Source organism: Hyla sarda, chromosome 7, assembly GCF_029499605.1.
Source record: "Hyla sarda isolate aHylSar1 chromosome 7, aHylSar1.hap1, whole genome shotgun sequence".
NCBI lineage: Eukaryota > Metazoa > Chordata > Amphibia > Anura > Hylidae > Hyla > Hyla sarda.
Genome location: NC_079195.1, coordinates 158,992,508 through 159,019,855, shown reverse-complemented (window position 1 = coordinate 159,019,855; position 27,348 = coordinate 158,992,508). Strand labels below are relative to the sequence as shown.

Sequence of the window (27,348 nt, the reverse complement as noted above, 5' to 3'; positions counted from 1 at the left end):
TCGGCTCGGCAGTTGATGACTTTTCCTGCGTAAATTAGTTCAGCTTTCAGGTGCTCCGGTGGGCTGGAAAAGGTGGATACATTCCTAGGAAAGAGTCTCCTAGGACTGTATCCACCTTTTCCAGCCCACCGGAGCACCGGAAAGCAGAACTAATTTATGCAGGAAAAGTCATCAACTGCCGAGCCGAGAAGTTCGTGACGAATCGAATTTACTGTAAGTTCGCTCATCTCTAGTAACAATTTCAGATTGTGTTACCGGTCTTTGTAGTAGTAACCCGAGCAGTAGATGTTATTCCCACAGTGCCTGGATGTCTTTAGTGCACTGGGTCCTCTGTGCAGCGATTTCAGACGTGGCAGCTTGGTCCAGTGAGGTCCGAATGGAGGCAGTGGCAGGCGCCAATGGTCACAAGGTGCCAAGAGACTGCTGGCGCTGGCATGCTAGCTGGATGGCGCCAGGGACCGTACGCTGGATGTGTGCGAGGAGCTCGCCTCGTGTTGCCGGCGTGTGACGTCAGCTGTTGTTGGAGCCGGGATCACTGCACCAGAGTGGATTTGTAATTGCTGGACCGGGCAAACAGCGAACTAGATGCACTGATAGTTGTGCAGTTTATAGGAGGTAACCGGCCTTGATAGATGGACACAGTTCACAAATATGATATGCCAGTTTATGTAATATACCAGTTATCATGCATAAACGACTAGACGCATTTCAGGGTTGTATAGTATAACCCTTTCCTCAGTAGTCATGACTACTGACTACTGAGGAAAGGGTTATACTATACAACAATGAAACGCGTCTAGTCGTTTATGCATGATAACTGGCATATTACAACAACTGGCATATCATATTTGTGAACTGTGTCCATCTATCAAGGCCGGTTACCTCCTATGAACTGCATAACTATCAGCGCATCTAGTTTGCTGTTTGCCTGGTCCAGCAATTACAAATCCACTCTGGTGCAGTGATCCAGGCTCCAACAACAGCTGACGTCACACGCTGGCAACACGAGGCGAGCTCCTCGCATCCAGCGTACGGTCCCTGGCGCCATTCAGCTAGCGGTGAGGACTATACCATCTCCAGCGCCAGCAGTCTCTTAGCACCTTATGACCATTGGCGCCTGCCAGCGCCATCAGCCGTAAGCGACTGCCACCGCCTCCATTCGGACCTCACTGGACCAAGCTGCCTGCCTGAAATCGCTGCACAGAGGACCCAGTGAACTAAAGACATCCAGGCACTGTGGGAATAACATCTACTGCCCGGGTTACTACTACAAAGACCGGTAACACAATCTGAAATTGTTACAAACTGTCTGATATTGTATACAAAAAGGACACATCTACCTTGAACATACACAGGAGGGAAACAATATATTAAGCATTTTTGCTCAATTTGCTTGTCTTGTGTAGTTGCTGTTTATTTGTTCCACTAACGGGCACATATTGGCTACACAATAGAAGCCAATTTATGCCAGTGATACCGTTCTAATAATTCCATGCATAATTTTTACTGTTAGGTTGCTTTTATTATGTATGTTCTTCTCACAAGGGCCCTGTGAGAAGTATCTAATTTTAACTCACATTATATTATTTTTAATAAACTGTTGATCATTATTATTGAAGCACGATCCTTGATCACTTATTTCTATATACTCACCTAGAAGGTCCGGGCTACATTTTGTCTTTTGGTTTTCCTTTTTAGCAATTAAGATATAGTTGCTTGCCCAGTTTGACCTCGGTGTGTATTAATTGTGAGCTGCACACACCTATATATTTTCTCTTTTTAGATGTACAATTGCGTCTGATCCGCTTGAACTGTCCGTAAGGGACATTCATCAGTAGTGTTGCTCACGAATATTCGCAATTCGAATATTAATCGCGAATATCGCATATTCGCAAATTTCGCGAATATAGCGCTATATATTCGTAATTACGAATATTCATTTTTTTTTTTTTTTCACTGTACACATCACAGTGATCACCCCTCTCTGCTTCCAGCTTGTGTGGTGTAAAGAAGGCTGTAATACTACTGTGTGAGACTGGCGTGCGAAAATTCGCATATACGAAAATTCGCATATGCGAAGTTTCGCATATGCGAATTTTCGCGTATTCTGATGTTGTATATACTAATATTCACATATGTTAATTTTCGCATATGCGAAAATAAAACGAGACTATACCGAATATGCGAATGTTCGCGAATATATGACGAATATTCGCCCATATATTCGCGAATATTCGCGAATTCGAATATGGCCTATGCCGCTCAACACTATTCATCAGCCACTTGTTATGTAGTGATGTCGCAAACATAAAATTTTCGGTTCGCGAAAAGGGCGAACCGCCATTGACTTCAATGGGTAGGCGAATTTTAAAACCCACAGGGACTCTTTCTGGCCACAATAGCGATTTAAAAGTTGTTTCGAGGGGACTAATACCTGGACTGTGGCGTGCTGGAGGGGGATCCATGGCAAAACTCCCATGGAAAATTACATAGTTGATGCAGAGTCTGGTTTTAATCCATAAAGGGCATAAATCACCTATTTTTCCTAAATTCTTTGGAATAACGTGCTTTAGCCCCCTTTAGGCAGCACATTGAGCCCCCCTTTAGGCACCACATAGTTAGATCCCCCCTTTAGGCAGCACATATATTCCCCCATATTAGGCAGCACATAGTTAGAGCCCCCTTTAGGCAACACATAGTTAGAGCTCCCCTTTAGGCAGCACATAGTGGGATTTGAACCCAAGGCCCCAGTCCTGCAAGTCAGCAGTGCTAAACTCTGAGCCACCATGCTACCCTTACCATACATCTACTAGGAAATATGGAAAGAACTCCAGCTCAGGTGCAGATCAAATCAGTATAGCTTTATTTCACATCACGCCAGAAGCAAACAGGTAACAGGTCGGAAGTGATGCGTTTCGGACACACGTACTAAGGATGCTTATATATGGAGTGGGAGGTAACGAGGTGCAGCAGCAGGTAAACTAACTCCTGCTGCACCTCTCCCCACAACCCCATTCACAAAAAGACTACTGTGTTTTCATTACTATACAAATGTGAATATGTACATAAAATAAAAACATAGGATGATAATCTTTATTCTTAGAAAAATAGTATACAATTATAAATATAGCTAAAAAATCGTACATATTGTTAAACATTCGCATGTCAGCAAATATGTAGATATAAAAAAGAAAAAATCCTTTTAAAGTATAGAAAAATTCAAAAGCACATACAGTCATGCGACTGTAGTAAAACAGGACACAATAATATTGTGGGTGCCTTAAAAACAGAAGAAGAATAAGAGGTACATATAAATAATATTGACTATAGAATAAACAAACATCTTTTTGTTGACCTAAAATATTTTTCTTCTGTAAAAAGGAAACCACAAAATGAATGATTGCAATATAATAATCAAATGTTTCACTGTATTAACCCCTTCATGACCCAGCCCATTTTCACCTTCAGGACCTGGGCATTTTTTGAAAATCTGACCACTGTCACTTTAAACATTAATAACTCTGGAATGCTTTTACTTATCATTCTGATTCCGAAATAGTTTTTTCTTGACATATTCTACTTTATGTTATTGGTAAAATTTCACTGATATTTGCATCCTTTCTTGGTAAAAAATCAAAAAATTTCATGAAAATTTTGAAAATTTAGCATTTTTCTAACTTTGAAAGTCTCTGCTTGAAAGGAAAATGGATATTCCAAATAAATTACATATTGATTCACATATACAATATGTCTACTTTGTGTTTGAATAAAAAAATTGACAAGTTTTTACTTTTGGAAGACACCAGAGGGCTTCAAAGTTTCGCAGCAATTTTCCAATTTTTCTCAAGATTTTCAAAATCTTAATTTTTCAGGGCCCAGTTCAGGTTGGAAGTGGATTTTAAGGGTCTTCATATTAGAAATACCCCATAAATGACCCCATTATAAAAACTGCACCTCCCCCCCCCCCCCCCCCCCCCCCCAAAGTATTCAAAATGACATTCAGTAAGTGTTTTAACCCTTTAGGTGTTTCACAGGAATAGCAGCAAAGTGAAGGAGAAAATTCTAAATCTTCATTTTTTACACTCGCATGTTCTTGTAGACCCAATTTTTTAATTTTTACAAGGGGTAAAAGGAGAGAAATCACCCTACAATTTGTAACCCAATTTCTCTCAAGTAAGGAAATACCTCATATGCGTATGTATAGTGTTCGGCGGGCGCAGTAGAGGGCTCAGAAGGGAAGGAGCGACAATGGGATTTTGGAGAGTGAGTTTTTCTGAAAGGGTTTTTGGGGGGCATGTCTAATTTAGGAAGCCCCTATGGTGCCAGAACAGTGGACCCCCCCACATGTGACCCCATTTTGGAAACTATACCCCTCATGGAATTTAATAAGGGGTGCAGTGAGCATTTACACCCCACTGGCGTTTGACAGATATTTGAAACAGTGGACTGAGCAAATGAAAAATTTTATTTTTCATTTTCCCAGACCACTGTTCCAAAAATCTGTCATACACCAGTGGGGTGTAAATGCTCACTGCACCCCTTATTACATTCCATGAGGGGTGTAGTTTCCAAAATGGGGTCAAATATGGATATTTATTTTGCGTTTGTCAGAACTGCTGTAACAATCAGCAACCCCTGTGCAAATCGCCTCAAATGTACATGGTGCACTCTCCCTTCTGGGCCTTGTTGTGCACCACCAGAGCACTTTGCGCCCACATATGGGGTATCTCCGTTCTCGGGAGAAATTGCATTACAAATTTAGATGGTCTTTTTTCCCCTTTTACCTCTTGTGAAAATGAAAAGTATAGGGCAACACCAGCATGTCAGTGTAAAAAATTAATTTTTTTACACTAACATGCTGGTGTAGACCCCAACTTCACTTTTTCATAAGGGGTTAAAAAAGAAAAAGCCCCCCAAAATTTATAAGGCAATTTCTCCCGAGTACGGTGATACCCCATATGTGTCCCAAAACTGTTGCCCTGAAATACGACAGGGCTCCAAAGTGAGAGAGTGCCATGCGCATTTGAGGCCTGAATTAGGGATTTGCATAGGGGTGGACATAGGGGTATTCTATGCCAATGATTCCCAAACAGGGTGCCTCCAGCTGTTGCAAAACTCCCAGCATGCCTGGACAGTCAATGGCTGTCCGGCAATACTGGGAGTTATTATTTTGCAACAGCTGGAGGCTCCGTTTTGGAAACATTAGCGTACCAGACGTTTTTCATTTTTTGGGGGGAGGGGGGCTTTGTAGGGGTATGTGTATGGGTAAGGGCATGCTCGGAGTTTGCAACAGCTGGATGTTTGCCCCCTCCCCCCAATGTGAATGTACAGGGTACACTCACATGGGCAGAGGTTCACAGCAAGTTTGCCGCTGGGAGTTTGAGCTGCAGCGCAAAATTTGCGCCATCTCAAACTTGCAGCACTCACTGTAAGCCTCCGCCCATGTGAGTGTACCCTGTACATTCACATTGGGGGGAGGGGGCAAACATCCAGCTGTTGCAAACTCCGAGCATGCCCTTTGGCTGTCCGTGCATGCTGGGAGTTGTAGTTTTGCAACAGCTGGAGGCACACTGGTTTGGAAACACTAAGTTAAGTAATAAACTTTCAAGTGTTTTGCAACCAAACTTAGTGTTTCCAAACCAGTGTGCCTCCAGCTGTTGCAAAACTACAACTCCCAGCATGCATGGTCTGTCAACAATTGCAACAGCTGGAGGCACTGAGGTAGGAAACGGACAATGTTTCCCAACTAGTGTGCCTCCAGTTGTTGCAAAACTACAACTCCCAGCATGCCCAGACTGCCCAGGCATGCTGGATGTTGTAGTTCGGCAATATCTGAAGGATCAGATGTTGCCGAACTACAACTTCCAGCATGCTTGGGCAGTCTGGGCATGCTGGGAGTTGTAGTTTTGCAACATCTGGAGGTCCACAGTTTGGAGACCACTGTATAATGGTCTCCAATCTGTGCTCTTCCAGATGTTAGAGAACTACAACTCCCAGCATGCCTGGACAGACTGAGCATGCTGGGAGTTGTAGTTTTGCAACATCTGGAAGAGCACAGATTGGAGACCATTATACAGTGGTCTCCAAACTGTGGACCTCCAGATGTTGCAAAACTACAACTCCCAGCATGCCCAGAAAGCCAAAGGCTGTCTGGGCATGCTGGGAGTTGCAGTTTTGAAACCCCCAGAGGCAGCATCGAGATCGCTTTACGGCGATCTCACTGCTGCCAATGAAGATGCCGCCCTGCTGCTGCAAACTCACCTCCGGGACGCAGCGCCGCCGGGACCGCCTGGAGGACGTCGCTCGCGCCGGGACCGCTCGGGACGCCGCATGGACGGGTAAGTGACGCCGGGGGACGGGTCAGGGACACTTAGCAGAGCGGTGTGTGTCCCGATCCCCGTGATCGGGACTCACACACCACGCTGCTAAGTATTCTGATAGCGAAACGCTGCTATCAGCTAGTCAGATTTGACCAGCTGATAGCAGCGATCGCTGGGGGGGGGGATGAAACCCCCCGTGGTCGCATGGTAAGATGGCTGGCTATCAGTGATAGCCACCATCTTACCGGGCGCTGCGGGATGCCGCGAGTAGCGCCAAAAATGTTCATGACGTACCTGTATGTCATGAGTCGGGAACACCTTGCCACCCATGACGTACAGGTATGTCATAGGTCGGGAAGGGGTTAATATGCGTGATTAAGGAAAAATAAAGTTATATACATATATGATAAATATAAGGCCACGTGTATATATATACCGAATCAAAATCATATATCTTGCTGGGAAATAATATCCTGTACTATATGATATGCAAAGAGAGATGCATCTACCTAGGAAATAATCCACATTGTGTTTTAGTAATATCCTTGTGCTGCCTTTGCAATGTATTTTACATGCTTGGCACTCAGCAGGGTCTGTTCCTTTAAGACCCTCCATTTTTTAGAAGCCTAAAGGTGGGCCTTCTCTCTAAAGCCTAGGGCTAGCCCCAGCACGTCTCATTCATTCCAGCTCCAGCTACCACAGTGATAAGATCCACGGGACTTCTTGAAGCTAATACAGACTGCAAATCTGATAAATACCAAAGCCTATGAGTAAGGAATTGCTAGTTATCTTGTGTAGAGAGATGCTAGGCATTTGTAGCTAGAGAATGTGTTTTTCAGTGTGTAGTAAGTGAGCACATGTTAGACCCTATCTATGTATTAGCTATGCAAAATGTAAGGCACTTGAATAGCCATGCTTATATTTGTCTTTCATGTGTTTGTTTTACAGTTTTACCGCGTTCATTATATCTCAGTAAAGACTACATCAGTTAAGCAGCCAGCGTGTCTTTCCTTGAGATTCGGTATAAACTTGATGTGACGCTGTCTACTTAAATCAACACACAGCCGAGACATTATAGTAAAAAGGCTTTTAAAACGTTATCAGAAGCAGTTAATCAGCTTTGAATAGTCCGCAGCAGTAGAAAGGACTCATAAATCCTGTGGCTGCAGTCTGTGTCGGAGTCACGGCGCAAAGAACTAGAAAGTGAAACTAATTCTCTCACGTGTTATAACACTGCTGTGCTGTGTCCAGTCATCATCATTATCTATGCTGCCAGCTAAAGCAAGATGCAGAACCCAGAGAACAACACTCTCACAGTTAACCCTCAATGCTCCTATAAAGAGGAAGGCACCTTGCCAAGAAGTATATCTAGGTGCACAACATTGTCTAGAGCGTCCAGTCAAACAAATCTAACTTCTGTTAGCGCCGATGCAGCAAGATTTAAACACCATAGTTCTAGACACTCAAGCACCACCAGCTTGTCACCCGTTAGCGCCATAGCAACTAAAGCAAGAGGGAAAGCAGAGGCAGCTTGTGGGATGGCTTCCTATGCAAAGCAGGAAGCTGAATTGATGAAAGAACAAGCTGAAGCACTTAGAAGAAAAGCAGAAGTGCAAGCATCTTTACACTTACTGCAACAGCAGAAACACAAGCAATCATGTACACTGACCAGCAGTTCAATTACACACCAAGACCATCATTGACTCCACCAGCAATAAGTAACTTTGATACTACACAACACTGCAAGACTGAATCAGAACCTCAGGGTAGGAAGTCAAGTGGTCGCATGCTCTGCCAACCTGACAAGAGTGCAAACAGATGCTGATGTACTCCCTCCTCAAGCAAATACATGTCTGGATTATAGCAGAAAGACTTACAACAGAGGAGAACAAAGCAGACTTAGTCAAGTGCCTCATCAGCCTTACCAGCCGCAGCAATACCCTGAGTTTACACCCAGGAAGTATTCAACAGATGCAGCAAGAGCTACAGAAGTAGCAAGATTTCTGATGTGCCGCAAGATAGTGAGCGCTGGTCTCATGAAATTCGACGACCGTCCAGAAAACTACTGGGCCTGGAAGTCATCTTTTCTAAGCGGTACCCAAGACTTAGATCTGACAGACAGAGAAAAGCTTGATCTGTTCGTCAAATGGCTAGGACCAGAGTCCACTGAGCAAGCCCAAAGAATCAGATCAGTACATGTTCATGACGCAGCAGCAGGACTTGCAATGGTGTGGAGGAGACTAGAACACTGCTATGGGTCACCTGAAGTGATTGAAGATGTTCTTCTGAAGAGGATAGAAAACTATCCAAGAATGACAAACAAAGACAATCAAAAGCTGAGAGGGTTTGGGGACCTACTCTTAGAAATAGAAGCCACTAAGTCTAGTGGATATCTGCCAGGTCTCTCATACTTAGATACAGCACGTAGAGTTGATCCCATAATCAAGAAACTTCCTTTCAATTTACAAGAAAGGTGGGTCACTCAAGCATCAAGATACAAGAAAGATCATCGAGTCGCATTTCCACCGTTCGCCTTCCTTGCTGAATTCATCGTAGACCAAGCTGAAACACGCAATGATCCAAGCTTTGCATTCCTGAACAAGAGAACTGCAAGCTCCCCAAAGGTAGAGCACAAACCTCCAACGCCTTACAAAGAGCAACAGTTTCTGTACAGAAGACAGAAGTCTCGCCTGAGTCTGCAGTCAATCAGGAAGACAACGCAAGTAAGAAAGTTGAGGAGCCAGACAAAATATGTCTCATCCACAACAAGCCTCATCCACTAAGAAAATGTTGCAGTTTCAGAAGTAAGACATTAGAAGAGCGCAAAGCTTACCTCAAACACAATCCCATTTGTTTCAGATTTTGCGCTTCAATTCAGCACCTTGCAAAAGACTGTACAAAAACAATACAATGCACAGAGTACAACAGTGACAAACACCTGTCAGCACTGCACCCAGGACCACCACCATGGAAACGAGAAGTTTCAGCAACTCAAGAAGATCACGGTGGGGAGCAAGGCGAGAGTAAAACGCCAGCAGTAACCTCAAAGTGCACTGAGATCTGTACATAGTTACATAGTTAGTATGGTTGAAAAAAGACATACATCCATCAAGTCCAACCAGAGAATTGAAGGGAAGGGTGTAAGGGGATAAGGGGAAGGGATGTAGTTTTATAATTCTGCATAAGCATTAATGTTATTTTGTTCCAGGAATGTAACATTCCTGTATCTATGTATCTAACCCTGTTTTAAAGCTGTTAATTGTTCCTGCTGTGACCAGTTCCTGAGATAGACTGTTCCATAAATTCACAGTCCTTATGGTAAAGAAGGCGTGTCGCCCTTTTAGACTAAACCTTTTCTTCTCCAGACGGAGGGAGTGCCCCCTCGTCCTTTGGGGGGGTTTAACCTGGAACAGTTTTTCTCCATATTTTTTGTATGGGCCATTTATATACTTATATATGTTTATCATATCCCCCCTTAAACGTCTCTTCTCAAGACTAAACAATTGTAACTCCTTTAATCGCTCCTCATAGCTAAGATGTTCCATGCCCCATATTAGTTTAGTAGCACGTCTCTGCGCCCTTTCCAGCTCCGCAGTGTCCCTTTTATGTACAGGTGACCAAAACTGAACAGCATATTCCAGGTGAGGCCGTACCAATGCTTTATAAAGTATTATGTCCCTGTCCCTTGAGTCCATGCCTCTTTTTATACATGACAATATCCTGCTGGCTTTGGAAGCAGCAGCCTGACATTGCATGCTATTCTGAAGTCTGTGATCCACAAGTACACCCAGATCCTTCTCAACCAGTGACTCTGCCAGTTTAATCCCCCCTAAGACATACGACGCATTCATGTTATTAGTACCCAGATGCATAACTTTACATTTATCCACATTGAACCTCATTTGCCAAGTGGATGCCCAGACACTTAGTCTATCCAAGTCATCTTGTAACTTATGCACATCCTCTATAGACTGTACTGTGCTACAAAGCTTGGTGTCATCTGCAAAGATAGAAACAGAGCTGTTAATACCATCCTCTATATCATTGATAAATAAATTAAACAGCAGGCCCAGTACAGAACCTTGGGGTACGCCACTAACAACCGGGGACCAATCAGAGTATGAATCATTGACCACCACTCTCTGGGTATGATCCATGAGCCAGTGTTCAATCCAGTTACAAACTAAAGTTTCCAAGCCCAAAGACCTTAACTTACCTGTCAGACGTCTATGAGGGACAGTATCAAATGCTTTAGCAAAATCCAGAAACACTATATCCACAGACATTCCTCTGTCAAAGCTTCCACTCACCTCTTCAAAAAAGCAAATTAGATTGGTTTGACAACTTCTATCCTTAGTAAACCCATGCTGACTATCACTTATAATACTATTATCCCCTATGAATTCCTGTATGTAATCCCGTATAAGTCCTTCAAACAATTTACCCACAATGCACGTTAAACTTACCGGTCTATAATTGCCTGGCAAAGACCTAGAGCCCTTCTTGAAGATTGGCACCACATTCGCCTTGCGCCAGTCCCTTGGCACAAGACCAGACACCAGAGAATCTCTAAATATCATGAACAAGGGTACAGATATTACTGAACTTACCTCTCTAAGAACTCTTGGGTGTAGTCCATCCGGTCCTGGAGATTTGCTTACATTTACTTTACTTAACTTACCTTGTACCATCTCTACATTACATAGTTACATAGTTAGTACGGTCGAAAAAAGACATATGTCCATCAAGTTCAACCAGGGAATTAAGCCAGTTCAGTACATTACATGATGTGTTACCAGCACTGACCTGTCCAATGTCAGCTCCTTCTTCCATAGTATATACTAGGGATCGACCGATTATCGGTATGGCCGATATTATCGGCCGATAATCACGATTTTGGGCATTATCGGTATCGGCAATTACTTTGCCGATAAGCCGATAATGCCCTGCACCTCCGCACCACACCGCGACCGCCCCCCCGACCCACCCCCCACCGTAGTGCTGGGCGGTATACCGGTATGGATTTTTGCCCATACCGCTATACCGGTCGGGCCCCTCCCCCACCCTCCGAGTCAATAAAAAAAAAATAATAATAATAAACTTTCCCGTAATGGGGGTGGTCCGGGCCATTCATCATTCCTTCCTGTAGTGTCCGGCGGCATTCCGGGTGGAGGGTGCACCGGTATGGGCTGTCCTTCTCCGGGGGTCCTCTTCTCCACTCCAGGCAGGCTCCGGCCTAGTACGCTGCATAGACGCCGCTGTGCCGTGATGTCAGGTGCGTCGCTGCGCACGGGCGTCACTGCGCACCGGCGTCTATGCTGCGCTACTAGGCCGGAACCTGCCTGGAGTGGAGAATGTGACCCCGGAGAAGAAGGACAGCCCGGATCGGTGCACCCTCCACCCGGAATGCCGCCGGACACTACAGGAAGGATGGGTGGCCCAGACCACCCTGAAAGGTAGGGGAAGAGAAGCGGGTGGTGGCAGCGGCGGCCTATGGTACCGCAAAAGCCACTGCAGTGCATTGATTTAAAGCGCCCGCTTTAAATCAATGATCTGCAGCGGTGTCGAGGGGGGATAAATAGCCGATAACTTATACCGGAATATCGGTATAAGTTATCGGCTATCGGCCCTAACCTCCACCGATTATCGGTATCGGCCCTAAAAAAACGATATCGGTCGATCCCTAGTATATACAGAACTAAAGAACCCATTCAGTAGCTCCGCCTTCTCTTGATCGCCCGTGACAACCTCCCCATTATCATTATTAAGGGGTCCTACATGCTCTGTATTTGTTTTTTTTGTATTTATATATCGAAAAAAATGTTTAGGATTAGTTTTGCTTTCTTTGGCCACCTGTCTCTTATTTAAAATTTTTGCTGTTTTTATTAAATTTTTACAGATTTTATTAAGCTCCTTGTACTGTTTAAATGTTATAGCTGACCCATCAGATTTGAATTTTTTGAAGGCTATTTTTTTTGTTGTTCATTGCTCTTTTAACATCATTTGTCAGCCATGTAGGATTTAGTTTTAATCGTTTATATTTGTTCCCCTTTGGTATATATTTAGCTGTATAGTTATTTAGAGTTGATTTAAAAATTTCCCATTTACCTTCTGTATCAGTATTTGACAACACCTCCCCCCAGTCTATGTCCTGTAGTGCAGCTCTCAGCCCAGGGAAATTTGCCTTTTTAAAGTTAGATGTTTTTGCCTTCCCCGTCTGTCTTTGTTTTCTACATTTTAAGTCAAAAGTAACTATATTGTGGTCACTATTACCACACAGTTACATAACCAACCAGCTCTGCATTGTTGGAAATGATCAGATCCAACAAGGCATCACTTCTTGTTGGGTCCACCACAAACTGGCCCATAAAATTATCCTGCAATAAATTTAGGAATTTTCTCCCCTTTGTAGTTTTAGCCAGCCCCCGGCCCCAATCTATATCTGGATAGTTAAAATCTCCCATTATTACCACTGTACCTGCCCGGGCAGCCCTCTCTATTTGTTTATGCAGCCGACCTTCTATCTCTTCAGTGATATTAGGGGGTCTGTAGATTACACCAAATACTATTTTTTCAATATTTCCCTCCTTTTGTAATTCTACCCACAATGATTCCACATCCTCAGAATCATCACACACTATGGCATCGTTCACACTAACTTTCATACCACTTCTAACATACAGACAGACTCCACCACCTTTTCTGTTCATTCTATCCTTGCGAAAAATGTAAACCCCTGCAGATTAACAGCCCAGTCATGCGAGGAATCCAGCCATGTCTCAGTGACCCCAACTATATCAATATGTTCCTCCAGTATCAAGGCCTCAAGTTCCCCCATTTTATTTGCTAGGCTTCTGGCATTTGTGAACATACACTTTACATTTCCATTAAGTTTTACACATATAGTCTCACTAATGGGATTTTCTGAGTTAATGTTAATGTTATTATTTGAGTTATAAGGGCTAATTGTACTATTTAAGTTATTGGGGCTAATGGGATTTTTTGCGTTATTGGGTCTAACATTATTATTTAAGTTATTGGGGCTAATGGTAGTTTTTGAGTTAATGGGGCTTATTGTAGTTATTGAGTTATTGGGGCTAATGGAATTTTTTGAATTATCGGGATTACAATTTTTGGGGCTACATTTATTTTTACGGCTGGTAAGGCCGCCCCAGATCATGTTCCAAGATATGCTAAGTCAAGGTGTATCCTGCAGACTTCAGAGAAAAGGCAATCAAGATGTACACAGTCTTGGATGAACAGAGTAACAGATCTCTGGCAAAAACAGAGTTCTTTGACCTCTTCGGTGACAAAGGAAGTCCAATTCCATACACCCTGAAGACTTGTTCTGGAGTTGTAGAGACAACAGGGAGAAGAGCAAACAACTACATCATTGAGTCATTAGATGGAAAGACAAAGGTGACTCTTCCTACCCTCATAGAATGTGATTAGATACCAGACGACAGGTCAGAGATCCCCACACCTGAAGTTGCTCGTCATCACCCCCATCTGGTGCGAATAGCAGACCAGATACCAGCACTAGATCCAGATGCTGCAATCATCCTTCTACTTGGGAGAGATATCCTCAGAGTGCACAAAGTCAGAGAACAGTACAATGGGCCACACAATGCACCATTTGCACAACGCCTTGATCTCGGATGGGTCATCATTGGAGAAGTATGTCTAGACGGACTCCACAAACCAGAAAAGGTGAATGTCTATAGAACACATCTGTTACAGAATGGTCGTACATCTTGCCTTTGCTCATGTACCAACAGTCTACACATTAAAGAGAGACTTGTAAACTCAACACATCATCCGAGTATTCAGAGTATGCATGGAAGACAGCCTCAACTAGAGACACAGATGAACTGGGCTGTAAGGTGTTTGAAAGAAAACAAGATGACGACAAGCCAGCACCCTCGGTGAAAGATACTCTCTTCCTTGAGATCATGGACAGAGAAGTCTTCCAAAGACAAATCAGGCAGCTGGGTAGCTCCTCTACCCTACCGGTCACCACGCCATCGCCTTACAGACAACAGGGTACAAGCAGAGAAACGCTTCACTTCGTTGCAACACATGCTAGAAAGAAAGCCAAATAAGAAGAAACACTTCCAAGCCTTCATGCAGAAGATCTTTGACAACGGTCAAGCTGAAAGGGCACCATCACTACAAGAGAACAAAGAACACTGGTACTTATCAATATTTGGGGTGTACCATTCTCAGAAACCAGGTCAGATACGTGTAGTATTTGACTCTAGAGCAAAGCACAAAGGCATCTCACTAAATGATGTCCTCCTCAGCGGACCTGACCTGAACAACACACTCCTTGGAGTACTCATCAGGTTCAGAAAAGAACTTGTAGCAGTGACAGCAGACGTACAACAGATGTTCTATTGTTTCCTTGTTCGTGAAGATCACAGAGACTACTTAAGGTTCCTGTGGTATGCAGACAATGACTTTAACAAAGAAATCACAGAGTACAGGATGAAGGTACATGTGTTTGGAAACAGCCCTTCTCCAGCTGTAGCTATCTACAACCTGAGACGAGCAGCACAGCAAGGTGAAAGACATGGTCAAGAAGCCACACAGTTCGTCATGAAGAACTTCTACGTAGATGATGGACTTGCTTCTTTCTCCAGCAACGAAGAAGCTATCAACGTCCTGAAAAGTACAAGAGAAATGTTGGCAGAATCCAACATAAGACTGAACAAGGTAGCTTCCAACAGCAACAGAGTCATGGAAGCATTTCCAATGGAAGACCGTGCTAAAGACCTCAAAGACTTGGATCTAGGAACAGAATCACCACCCTTGCAAAGAAGTCTTGGAATTAGTTGGAACCTGAAGACTGACAGTTTCACCTTCAGGGTCTCCAGAGAAGAGAAGCCATTCACAAAAAGAGGTGTCCTATTTACAGTCAACAGTCTTTATGACCCCCTGGAGTTTGTAGCACCCATCATAATGCAAGGCAAAGCTCTTTTGAGACAGATCAGTACTGAGCAAGAACAAAGTGACTGGGATGTACCTCTACCTGAAGAGAAGGAAATGCAGTGGAAGTTGTGGAAAGACTCATAGTTAGAGCTTGAACAACTCAACATCCCTAGACCATACATATCTGTTTCCTTGTCTGCTACAAAGAGAAGAGAAATATGCATATTCTCTGAAGCCTCCACTATCGCATCTGTCGCCTACCTTAGGGTAATAGACACTGAGGGACAAAGCCATGTCGGGTTCATCATGGGAAAATCTAAACTGGCTACCAGACCCACTCACACTGTCCCACGTCTAGAACTTTGTGCTGCTGTCTTATCTGTAGAAATGGCAGACATGATTACAACAGAACTGGACATTGAGATCCATGCAGTGAACTTTTATACAGACAGCAAGATTGTGTTAGGATATATTCACAACGCTTCAAGAAGATTTTATACATACATGGCCAACAGAGTGGCATGTATCAGAAAGTCTACAAGTCCAGAACAGTGGCATCATATCAGCACGGACAAGAACCCAGCTGATCATGGGACAAGACTATTGCCAGCCGCTGCACTCAAGCAAACTAACTGGTTTGTAGGTCCATCTTTTCTTGGTAAACCAGAAACCAAAGAAACTACTCAGGTAGAAACCTTTCAGCTTGTAGAACCAGATCAAGACAAAAAGGTAAGACCTCAAGTTGCAGTTTGTAGAACTTTAGTTACAAGAGACAGTCTGGGCACCCATAGATTTGAAAGGTTTTCCAGCTGGAAGTTGCTGACCCGTGCAATCGGAAAACTTATCTGTCTAGCCAGATCCTTCTGCAGAGCTACCAATACTGATCAGCGTAGCAACGACCACCGTGAACAAGCCAAGGTCACGATCATCAGAAGCGTCCAACAGGAAGTCTTTAAAGAAGAAATCCAAGGCCTTCTGAAAAAGGAAGAGATTTCTCAACACAATTCGGTCAAGGACTTGTACACCAAGCAATGGAAACAAGTTCAAAGTCTTGCGGACATTTTCTGGAAGAGGTGGAGACAGGAATACCTGGTGATATTCCAGCCACGCAAGAAATGGCAAGATGACAAGCCCAATTTACAAGTTGGAGACGTTGTCTTACTGAAAAAGTCTCAGGCCCACAGGAATGAGTGGCCTATTGGACTCATTGTGGGGACTGATCCTAGTAGTGATGCTAGAGTTAGAAAGGTTGAAGTTAGGATTGTTAGACAGGGCATTCCCAAAGTGTATGCAAGACCAATTTCTGAAGTAGTTTTACTCCTGTCCAAGGGTTAGTGGCATAACAAAAAGTATGCCAGGTGGGGAGTGTGCTGCCTTCGCAATGTATTTTACATGCTTGGCACTCAGCAGGGTCTGTTCCTTTAAGACCCTCCATTTTCTTGAAGCCTAAAGGCGGGCCTTCTCTCTAAAGCCTAGGGCTAGCCCCAGCACGTCTCATTCCAGCTCCAGCTACCACAGTGATAAGATCCACATGACTTCTTGAAGCTAATACAGACTGTAAATCTGATAAATACCAAAGCCTGTGTCACGATGCCGGCTGGCAGGTAGTGGATCCTCTGTGCCGGAGAGGGATTGGCGTGGACCGTGCTAGTGGATCGGTTCTAAGTCACTACTGGTTTTCACCAGAGCCCGCCGCAAAGCGGGATGGTCTTGCTGCGGCGGTAGTGACCAGGTCGTATCCACTAGCAACGGCTCACCTCTCTGGCTGCTGAAGATAGGCGCGGTACAAGGGAGTAGACAGAAGCAAGGTCGGACGTAGCAGAAGGTCGGGGCAGGCGGCAAGGATCGTAGTCAGGGGCAACGGCAGGAGGTCTGGAACACAGGCTAGGAACACACAAGGAAACGCTTTCACTGGCACAATGGCAACAAGATCCGGCAAGGGAGTGCAGGGGAAGTGAGGTGATATAGGGAAGTGCACAGGTGAACACACTAATTGGAATCACTGCGCCAATCAGCGGCGCAGTGGCCCTTTAAATGGCAAAGACCCGGCGCGCGCGCGCCCTAGGGAGCGGGGCCGCGCGCGCCGGGACAGGACCGAGGGAGAGCGAGTCAGGTACGGGAGCCGGGGTGCGCATCGCGAGCGGGCGCTACCCGCATCGCGAATCGCATCCCGGCTGGAAGCGGAATCGCAGCGCCCCGGGTCAGTGGATCTGACCGGAGCGCTGCAGTGGGGAGAGTGTAGCGAGCGCTCCGGGGAGGAGCGGGGACCCGGAGCGCTCGGCGTAACAGTACCCCCCCCCTTGGGTCTCCCCCTCTTCTTAGAGCCTGAGAACCTGAGGAGCAGACTTTTGTCTAGGATGTTGTCCTCAGGTTCCCAGGATCTCTCTTCTGGACCACAACCCTCCCAATCCACTAAAAAAAAAGTTTTCCCTCTGACCTTTTTAGATGCTAGGATCTCTTTGACGGAGAAGATGTCCGAGGAGCCGGAAACAGGAGTGGGAGGAACAGATTTGGGAGAGAAACGGTTGATGATGAGTGGTTTAAGAAGAGAAACGTGAAAGGCATTAGGGATACGAAGAGAAGGAGGAAGAAGAAGTTTGTAAGAGACAGGATTAATCTGAGACAAAATTTTGAAAGGACCAAGATAGCGTGGTCCCAACTTGTAGCTAGGGACACGGAAGCGGACATATTTAGCGGAGAGCCATACCTTGTCTCCAGGGGAAAAAATGGGAGGAGCTCTTCTTTTCTTATCCGCGAACTTCTTCATGCGTGATGAAGCCTGTAAGAGAGAATTTTGGGTCTCTCTCCATATGATGGAAAGGTCACGAGAAATTTCATCCACAGCGGGCAGACCAGAGGGCAAGGGGGTAGGGAGGGGGGGAAGAGGGTGACGGCCGTACACCACGAAAAATGGGGATTTGGAGGAAGATTCAGAGACTCTGAAGTTATACGAGAATTCGGCCCATGGAAGGAGATCTGCCCAGTCATCCTGGCGGGAGGAAACAAAATGTCGTAAATAATCACCCAAGACCTGGTTAATTCTTTCTACTTGTCCATTGGATTGGGGATGATATGCAGAAGAAAAATTTAATTTAATCTTGAGTTGTTTACAGAGAGCCCTCCAGAATTTAGACACGAATTGGACGCCTCTATCCGAGACGATCTGCGTAGGCAACCCGTGAAGACGAAAAATGTGTACAAAAAATTGTTTAGCCAACTGAGGCGCTGAAGGAAGACCAGGAAGAGGGATGAAATGTGCCATTTTGGAGAATCGATCAACGACCACCCAAATAACAGTGTTGCCACGGGAAGGGGGTAAATCAGTAATAAAATCCATACCAATCAGAGACCAAGGCTGTTCGGGGACAGGCAGGGGATGAAGAAAACCAGCGGGCTTCTGGCGAGGAGTCTTATCCCAGGCACAGATAGTGCAGGCTCGCACAAAGTCCACAACATCCGTCTCCAGAGTCGGCCACCAATAGAAGCGGGAGATGAGTTGCACAGATTTCTTGATGCCCACATGACCTGCGAGATGGGAGGAGTGACCCCATTTGAGGATTCCGAGGCGTTGGCGTGGAGAAACAAAGGTCTTTCCTGGAGGAGTTTGCCTGATGGAGGCTGGAGAAGTGGAGATCAGGCAGTCAGGAGGAATGATGTGTTGCGGAGAGAGTTCAATTTCTGAGGCATCCGAGGAACGAGAGAGAGCATCGGCCCTAATGTTCTTATCGGCAGGCCGAAAGTGAATTTCAAAATTAAATCGGGCAAAGAACAGAGACCACCGGGCCTGGCGAGGATTCAGCCGTTGGGCAGACTGGAGGTAGGAGAGGTTCTTGTGATCGGTGTAAATAATAACTGGAAATCTTGATCCCTCCAGCAGATGCCTCCATTCCTCAAGTGCTAATTTGATGGCTAGAAGCTCTCGATCCCCGATGGAGTAGTTCCTCTCCGCCGGAGAGAAGGTCCTAGAAAAAAAACCACAAGTGACAGCATGCCCGGAAGAATTTTTTTGTAGAAGAACAGCTCCAGCTCCCACTGAGGAGGCATCAACCTCCAATAGGAAGGGTTTGGAAGGGTCAGGTCTGGAGAGCACGGGAGCCGAAGAAAAGGCAGACTTGAGTCGTTTAAAGGCGTCTTCCGCTTGAGGAGGCCAAGACTTGGGATCGGCATTTTTTTTGGTTAAAGCCACGATAGGAGCCACAACGGTAGAAAAATGTGGAATAAATTGCCTGTAATAATTGGCGAACCCCAAAAAGCGTTGGATAGCACGGAGTCCGGAGGGGCGTGGCCAATCTAAGACGGCAGAGAGTTTGTCTGGATCCATTTGTAGTCCCTGGCCAGAGACCAAGTATCCTAGAAAAGGAAGAGATTGGCATTCAAACAGACATTTCTCAATTTTGGCATAGAGTTGATTGTCACGAAGTCTCTGAAGAACCATACGGACATGCTGGCGGTGTTCTTCTAGATTGGCAGAAAAAATTAGGATATCGTCCAGATATACCACAACACAGGAGTATAAAAGATCACGAAAAATTTCATTAACAAAGTCTTGGAAGACAGCAGGGGCGTTGCACAGGCCAAAGGGCATGACCAGATACTCAAAGTGTCCATCTCTGGTGTTAAATGCCGTTTTCCACTCATCCCCCTCTCTGATGCGGATGAGGTTATAAGCACCTCTTAAGTCCAGTTTAGTAAAGATGTGGGCACCTTGGAGGCGATCAAAGAGTTCAGAGATGAGGGGTAGGGGGTAGCGGTTCTTAACCGTGATTTTATTAAGACCGCGGTAGTCAATGCAAGGACGTAGGGAGCCATCTTTTTTGGACACAAAGAAAAATCCGGCTCCGGCAGGAGAGGAGGATTTACGGATAAAGCCCTTTTTTAAATTTTCCTGGACGTATTCAGACATGGCAAGAGTCTCTGGGGCAGAGAGAGGATAAATTCTGCCCCGGGGTGGAGTAGTTCCCGGGAGGAGGTCGATAGGACAATCATAAGGCCTGTGAGGAGGTAGAGTCTCAGCTTGTTTTTTGCAGAAAACATCCGCAAAGTCCATATAGGCCTTAGGGAGACCGGTTACTGGAGGAACCACAGAGTCACGGCAAGGGTTACTGGGAACCGGTTTTAGACAGTCCTTGGAACAAGAGGGCCCCCAACTCTTGATCTCCCCAGTGGACCAATCCAGGGTTGGGGAATGAAGTTGAAGCCAGGGAAGTCCAAGGAGAATTTCAGAAGTGCAATTGGGGAGGACCAAAAGTTCAATCCTCTCGTGATGAGATCCGATGCTCATTAGAAGGGGCTCCGTGCGGAAACGTATGGTACAGTCCAATCTTTCATTGTTTACACAATTGATGTAAAGGGGTCTGGCGAGACTGGTTACTGGGATGTTGAACCTGTTGACGAGAGAGGCCAAAATAAAATTTCCTGCAGATCCAGAGTCCAAGAAGGCCATAGTAGAGAAGGAGAAGGCAGAGGCAGACATCCGCACAGGCACAGTAAGACGTGGAGAAGCAGAGTAGACATCAAGGACTGTCTCACCTTTGTGCGGAGTCAGCGTACGTCTTTCCAGGCGGGGAGGACGGATAGGACAATCCCTCAGGAAGTGTTCGGTACTAGCACAGTACAGGCAGAGGTTCTCCATGCGGCGTCGTGTCCTCTCTTGAGGTGTCAGGCGAGACCGGTCGACCTGCATAGCCTCCACGGCGGGAGGCACAGAAACGGATTGCAGGGGACCAGAGGAGAGAGGAGCCGAGGAGAAGAAACGCCTCGTGCGAACAGAGTCCATATCTTGGTGGAGCTCCTGACGCCTTTCGGAAAAACGCATGTCAATGCGAGTGGCTAGGTGAATGAGTTCATGTAGATTAGCAGGGATTTCTCGTGCGGCCAGAACATCTTTAATGTTGCTGGATAGGCCTTTTTTAAAGGTCGCGCAGAGGGCCTCATTATTCCAGGATAATTCTGAAGCAAGAGTACGGAATTGTACGGCATACTCGCCAACGGAAGAATTACCCTGGACCAGGTTCAACAGGGCAGTCTCAGCAGAAGAGGCTCGGGCAGGTTCCTCAAAGACACTTCGGATTTCCGAGAAGAAGGAGTGTACAGAGGCAGTGACGGGGTCATTGCGGTCCCAGAGCGGTGTGGCCCAAGACAGGGCTTTTCCAGACAGAAGGCTGACTACGAAAGCCACCTTAGACCTTTCAGTGGGAAACTGGTCCGACATCATCTCCAGATGCAGGGAACATTGGGAAAGAAAGCCACGGCAAAACTTAGAGTCCCCATCAAATTTATCCGGCAAGGATAGGCGTAGACCAGGAGCGGTCACTCGCTGCGGAGGAGGTGCAGGAGCTGGCGGAGGAGATGACTGCTGAAGCTGTGGTAGTAATTGCTGTAGCATAACGGTCAGTTGAGACAGCTGTTGGCCTTGTTGCGCTATCTGTTGTGACTGCTGGGCGACCACCGTGGTGAGGTCAGCGACAACTGGCAGAGGAACTTCAGCGGGATCCATGGCCGGATCTACTGTCACGATGCCGGCTGGCAGGTAGTGGATCCTCTGTGCCGGAGAGGGATTGGCGTGGACCGTGCTAGTGGATCGGTTCTAAGTCACTACTGGTTTTCACCAGAGCCCGCCGCAAAGCGGGATGGTCTTGCTGCGGCGGTAGTGACCAGGTCGTATCCACTAGCAACGGCTCACCTCTCTGGCTGCTGAAGATAGGCGCGGTACAAGGGAGTAGACAGAAGCAAGGTCGGACGTAGCAGAAGGTCGGGGCAGGCGGCAAGGATCGTAGTCAGGGGCAACGGCAGGAGGTCTGGAACACAGGCTAGGAACACACAAGGAAACGCTTTCACTGGCACAATGGCAACAAGATCCGGCAAGGGAGTGCAGGGGAAGTGAGGTGATATAGGGAAGTGCACAGGTGAACACACTAATTGGAATCACTGCGCCAATCAGCGGCACAGTGGCCCTTTAAATCGCAAAGACCCGGCGCGCGCGCGCCCTAGGGAGCGGGGCCGCGCGCGCCGGGACAGGACCGAGGGAGAGCGAGTCAGGTACGGGAGCCGGGGTGCGCATCGCGAGCGGGCGCTACCCGCATCGCGAATCGCATCCCGGCTGGAAGCGGAATCGCAGCGCCCCGGGTCAGTGGATCTGACCGGAGCGCTGCAGTGGGGAGAGTGTAGCGAGCGCTCCGGGGAGGAGCGGGGACCCGGAGCGCTCGGCGTAACAGCCTGTGAGTAAGGAATTGCTAGTTATCTTGTGTAGAGAGATGCTAGGCATTTGTAGCTAGAGAATATGTTTTTCAGTGTGTAGTAAGTGAGCACATGTTAGACCCTATCTATGTATTAGCTATGCATAATGTAAGGCACTTGAATAGCCATGCTTATATTTGTCTTTCATATGTTTGTTTTACAGTTTTACCGCGTTCATTATATCTCAGTAAAGATTACATCAGTTAAGCAACCAGCGTGTCTTTCCTTGAGATTCGGTATAAACTTGATGTGACGCTGTCTACTTAAATCAACACACAGCCGAGACATTATAATCGTAGATAGTAAGATGCATCTTCAGTGCAAATCAATAATAGGAACAAGGATGAGTGTGCACTAGACAAAAATTTATAAATACATATATCTAATGGGACTAGCCTAATATTGAACACATTCCCATCTTATTTGAAAGATAATATCAGCATAATTAAAGAAAATTAATAAGAAAAAATATGATAAAAAGATATGCATATATATATATATATTTATATATATATATATATATATGAATAAGAGAAAGAAACAACGAGAAAAGAAAAAAGAAAAAAAGAGAGAAACAAAAGAAGAAAAGGGAGAAAATAAAAAGAGAGAAGACAAAAAAGAATGGAAAGAAATGCCCACCTAATAGTGAAGAATGACGTCTAATCTTTTATTAAGACCTCTAGGATATCTAGTGTCCAAGCGAAGGATCCAATATATTTCTCTATCCATAAGTTTTTTTCTATGGTCTCCTCCTCGCAAGGGTGGGGATACTCTCTCTATCCCTTGGACCCTCACGCTTGACCAATCTCCTCCGTGATGCTCGGCTATGTGTTTGGTGATCATAGATGTATTTCTATTGTTAAAGTGCGGGATATCGGAAAGATGTTTCCTTACTCGTACCTTAAGTGGATTAGTAGTACATCCCACGTACTGAACCAAACATGACTCGCATGTGAACAAGTAAACCACATATTTCGTATTACAATTTATGTATTGTTCAATAGAAAATGAGTCATGGTTGGTGCAGGACGTGAACGTAGATGAAGGAGACATTACTTCACAACATTTACACATTTTATATCCACATTTAAAGGACCCTTTCTGATAAAGCCAGACAGGATTAGTACGAGGTCTGTCCCTAAATAAACTGGGTGAGAGTTTTTGACCTATCGTAGGTGCTCTACGGGCTACACATCTTTAACCCCCCACTAATGCAGGTGCAATTGTGGGATCAGACAGCACAATTGGCATGTATTTTTCAATAATTTTACAAATAGTCTTATATTGTGTGCTGTAGGATGTAGAGAATACCACTTCCTGGTGTTCTATTTCATTAGATATCCTAGATTTAACTTTATGTATCATATCTCTCCTATCCTTCTTCCTAGCTATTTCTCGAGCTTTGGAAATATTCCAATCAGGATATCCCCTTTGACGTAGGCGTTGGCCGATATTATCAGCCTCTACTTCAAAATCCTCTATTCTAGAACAATTTCTCCTAGCACGTGTCATTTCGCCTGAGGGGATATTTTTTATGACATGATATGGATGGCATGAATCCGCATGAAGAATTGTGTTAGCAGCCATATCTTTTCTATAAGTTTTGGATATTATGCTGTTAGTTTCACAATCTCCAATGAGTCGCAGATCCAAAAAAGAAACATCAGTATGATGGTGAAGAATAGTAAAAACTAGACCCAGATGATTATTGTTCAGAAATTGTGTAAACCCCTGTATGGCGGCTACATCGGACCCCCAAATGAATAGCAGGTCGTCGATGTAGCGGCCATACCAAGCGATGCATTTAGCATAGGGGTTATGGGGTGCAAAAATATTCTCCCTCTCCCACCAACACATATAGATGTTGGCGAGAGAGGGAGAAAATTTCGCCCCAATCGAAGCCCCGGTGATCTGCAGGTAGTACCGACCATTGAACATGAAAAAATTGTGGTACAATAAAAATTCAACCACCATAATCAGATACTCCTGCAGATCATCGGAATAAGATATGAAAACAGAAAGAAACCAACGTAGTGCTGTAACAGCTAGGTTGTGAGTGATGACCGAATATAAAGCTGTTGCATCTGCGGTTATCCACATGTGGCAATCTTGCCAAACAAATTCATCAAAGGCTGACAGTACTTGCTGGGTATCCTTGATGAATCCTGGTATATGAGAAATAAAAGGCTGCAACATGCTGTCAATCTAAGCACACAACCTTTCATTTAGTGACCCTATACCTGCTATTATCGGTCTCATTTGTGGAGGGAAGGAGTTTTTGTACACTTTGGGCAAGGAGTGGAAAACGGCTACCACTGGATGTTCAGGAATTAGTCAGCCATTTTTTGGGAAAATATTCCACTCCTTGCCCCCAAATTGACCAGATCAGTTAATTCCTTTTTAAAAGGGAGTGTTGGATTCCCCAGCAGCAGTCTGTATGTGTCATCATCAGATAATAGTGCCATATTTAATTTACAGTACAGACTGCTGTCTAGGAGAACAACACCCCCCCCCCTTGACCGCCTGACGGATGGTTAAGTCCTCCCATTTTTCTAGTTGTGACAAAGCATCCCTTTTTTTTTACCTAGATTATCTTTACATTTGTTCTTATTGACCGATTGAGATAAACAATTCAATTCATGCTCTACTGCATCCTGGAACATGTCCAAGGAAGGGGTATGGGATGCTATGGGATAAAAGTGGGGATTTGGTCTTCTAATTAACGGTACAGTATCTATGCCCATATGACTCTGTAATTCCTGTAAATCTGACAGGACTTGTAAATCATTGAAAACCATCTTGGTAGCAGACAAAGAAAGTTCATCACAAACACTATTAAGTAAAGCAGACTCTGTAACTGATTCACTATGCATATCAAGTGTATTAAAAAAATCAGGCTAAAAATCAGTGACAGAGAAAAAATGCTTTTTAACTGTTATGTTATGTACGAATTTGTTCAAATCCATTAACGTCCGAAAAAAGTCAAAATTACATTTGGGTGAAAAAGTCAAGCCCTTTGACAACAAAGATAGTTGATCTGTAGAAATAACTTTGGCTGTTAAATTGAAAACAGGCAGACATTTAATATGCACAGTTGCTAAAATGGACAGAGATGTCAGCAGAGAGTACCAGAAAAATTAGGCATGTACACATGGATGAAAAATAAGAACAAGCGCATATCCAAGAGTCCAGAAGACTCTATAATGCAGGACGGAGAAACAGACAAAGAAATTCTTCTATAAATAACATGTTTCATCAAATAAAGAAACAGAGCTCATCCTTCTCTGTATTTTATTTTTGAAAATTTAAGTTAAAAAATCACACGCAACAAGCGTTCCTTGGTGTAATGGTTAGTACTCTGGAAAATTCAAGTTTAAATTATCAGAAAGTCCAGAAGACTCTATGATGCAGGATGGTGAAAATCACAGAGAAATCCTTTTCAAAATAAAATTTTGCATCAAATCAAGATGAAAGCAGCGGCCGGCAAAATTGCAGCAGCAGAAAAAGTGCAGCACCAGAGGCCAGAAAAATTAGGCATGTACACATGCCTGAAAAATGTTGTATTATTGCAGCCGCTGCTGTAGCAGCGGCCAGAAAAATTTCTGTTTGTTTCGCCAGGCAGAAAGTGCCCTAAAACATTGTGGCTTGAACCCTAGTTGGTGGCGGATAAGTCACGCAAGTCATCCGGTATTCAGAGGTAAAATACAGCAGCGTGTGGACCATTTTTAGCCCAAGGCAGCTCATCTGATCAGGCCTTGTTCAATCAAATGTATCGCCTAGGTGAGGTAATCTAGACTTTTTTGACCTAGGCGACTTCTCTTCTCAGTGACAATACCTCCTGCTGCACTGAAGGTCCTTTTTGACAGGACACTTGAAGCAGGACAGGCCAGGATTTTGAGTGCAAATTGGGATAGCTCAGGCCACAGGTCAAGCCGGCACACCCAGTAGTCAAGGGGTTCATCGCTCCTTAGAGTGTCGATATCTGCGGTTAAGGCCAGGTAGTCTGCTACCTGTCGGTCAAGTCGTTCTCTGATGTTGGACCCCGAAGGGCTGTGGCGATGCGTAGGACTTAAAAAGCTCTGCACGTCCGCCATCAACAGCATGTCTGTAAAGCATCCTGTCCTTGCCGGCGTGTTCGTTGGAGGACGATGATTACTTTCACCTCTTCCCCTGTTAGATTCCTGGTGTGCTGTGACATGACCCTTATACGCTGTGTACTGCATACTTCTTAATTTATTTTGGACCTGCTGAATCCTTTCCATCTTGCAGTAATGCGGTAACATGTCAGGCACTTTATGTTTATACCGGGGGTCTAGTAGCGTGGACACCCAGTACAGGTCGTTCTCCTTCAGCCTTTTTATACGAGGGTCCCTCAACAGGCACGACAGCATGAAAGACTTCATTTGCACAAGGTTGGATGCCGAGCTACTCATGTCCCGTTCCTCGTCCTCAGTGATGTCAGGGAAGGTATCATCTTCATCCCCCCAGCCACGTACAATACCACGGGAACCAGATAGGTGACAATGAGCACCCTGGGATGCCTGCTGTGGTTGGTCTTCCTCCTCCTCTTCAAAGCCACATTCCTCCTCTGACTCCTCTTCATCACAATCCTCTTCCAGCGTTGCCGCAGGTCCAGCAAGCGATGCTGATAAGGCTGTTTCTGGTGATGATGGTGTCCACAACTCTTCCTCTTCACGCTCATCTACTGCCTGATCCAGCACTCTTCGCAGGGCATGCTGCAGGAAGAAAACAAACGGTATGATGTCGCTGATGGTGCCTTCGGTGTGACTGACCAGGTTTGTCACCTCCTCAAAAGGACGCATGAGCCTACAGGCATTGCGCCTGAGCGTCCAGTAACGTG

The 27,348-nt window shown here is 45.2% G+C and overlaps 1 protein-coding gene across 1 annotated transcript in view; it reads left to right on the top strand.

Moving 5' to 3' along the window:
* The window catches only part of LOC130282653 (uncharacterized), a 170,276-nt gene extending 162,873 nt beyond the window's left edge, over positions 1–7,403 (top strand). Inside the window, exon 7 of the mRNA XM_056531122.1 lies at positions 7,269–7,403. Within this exon, the coding sequence (XP_056387097.1) occupies positions 7,269–7,296 (28 nt within the window). The 3' untranslated portion in view covers positions 7,297–7,403. The remainder of the gene's footprint in view (positions 1–7,268) is intronic.
* The last annotated feature ends 19,945 nt before the right edge of the window (positions 7,404–27,348 follow it).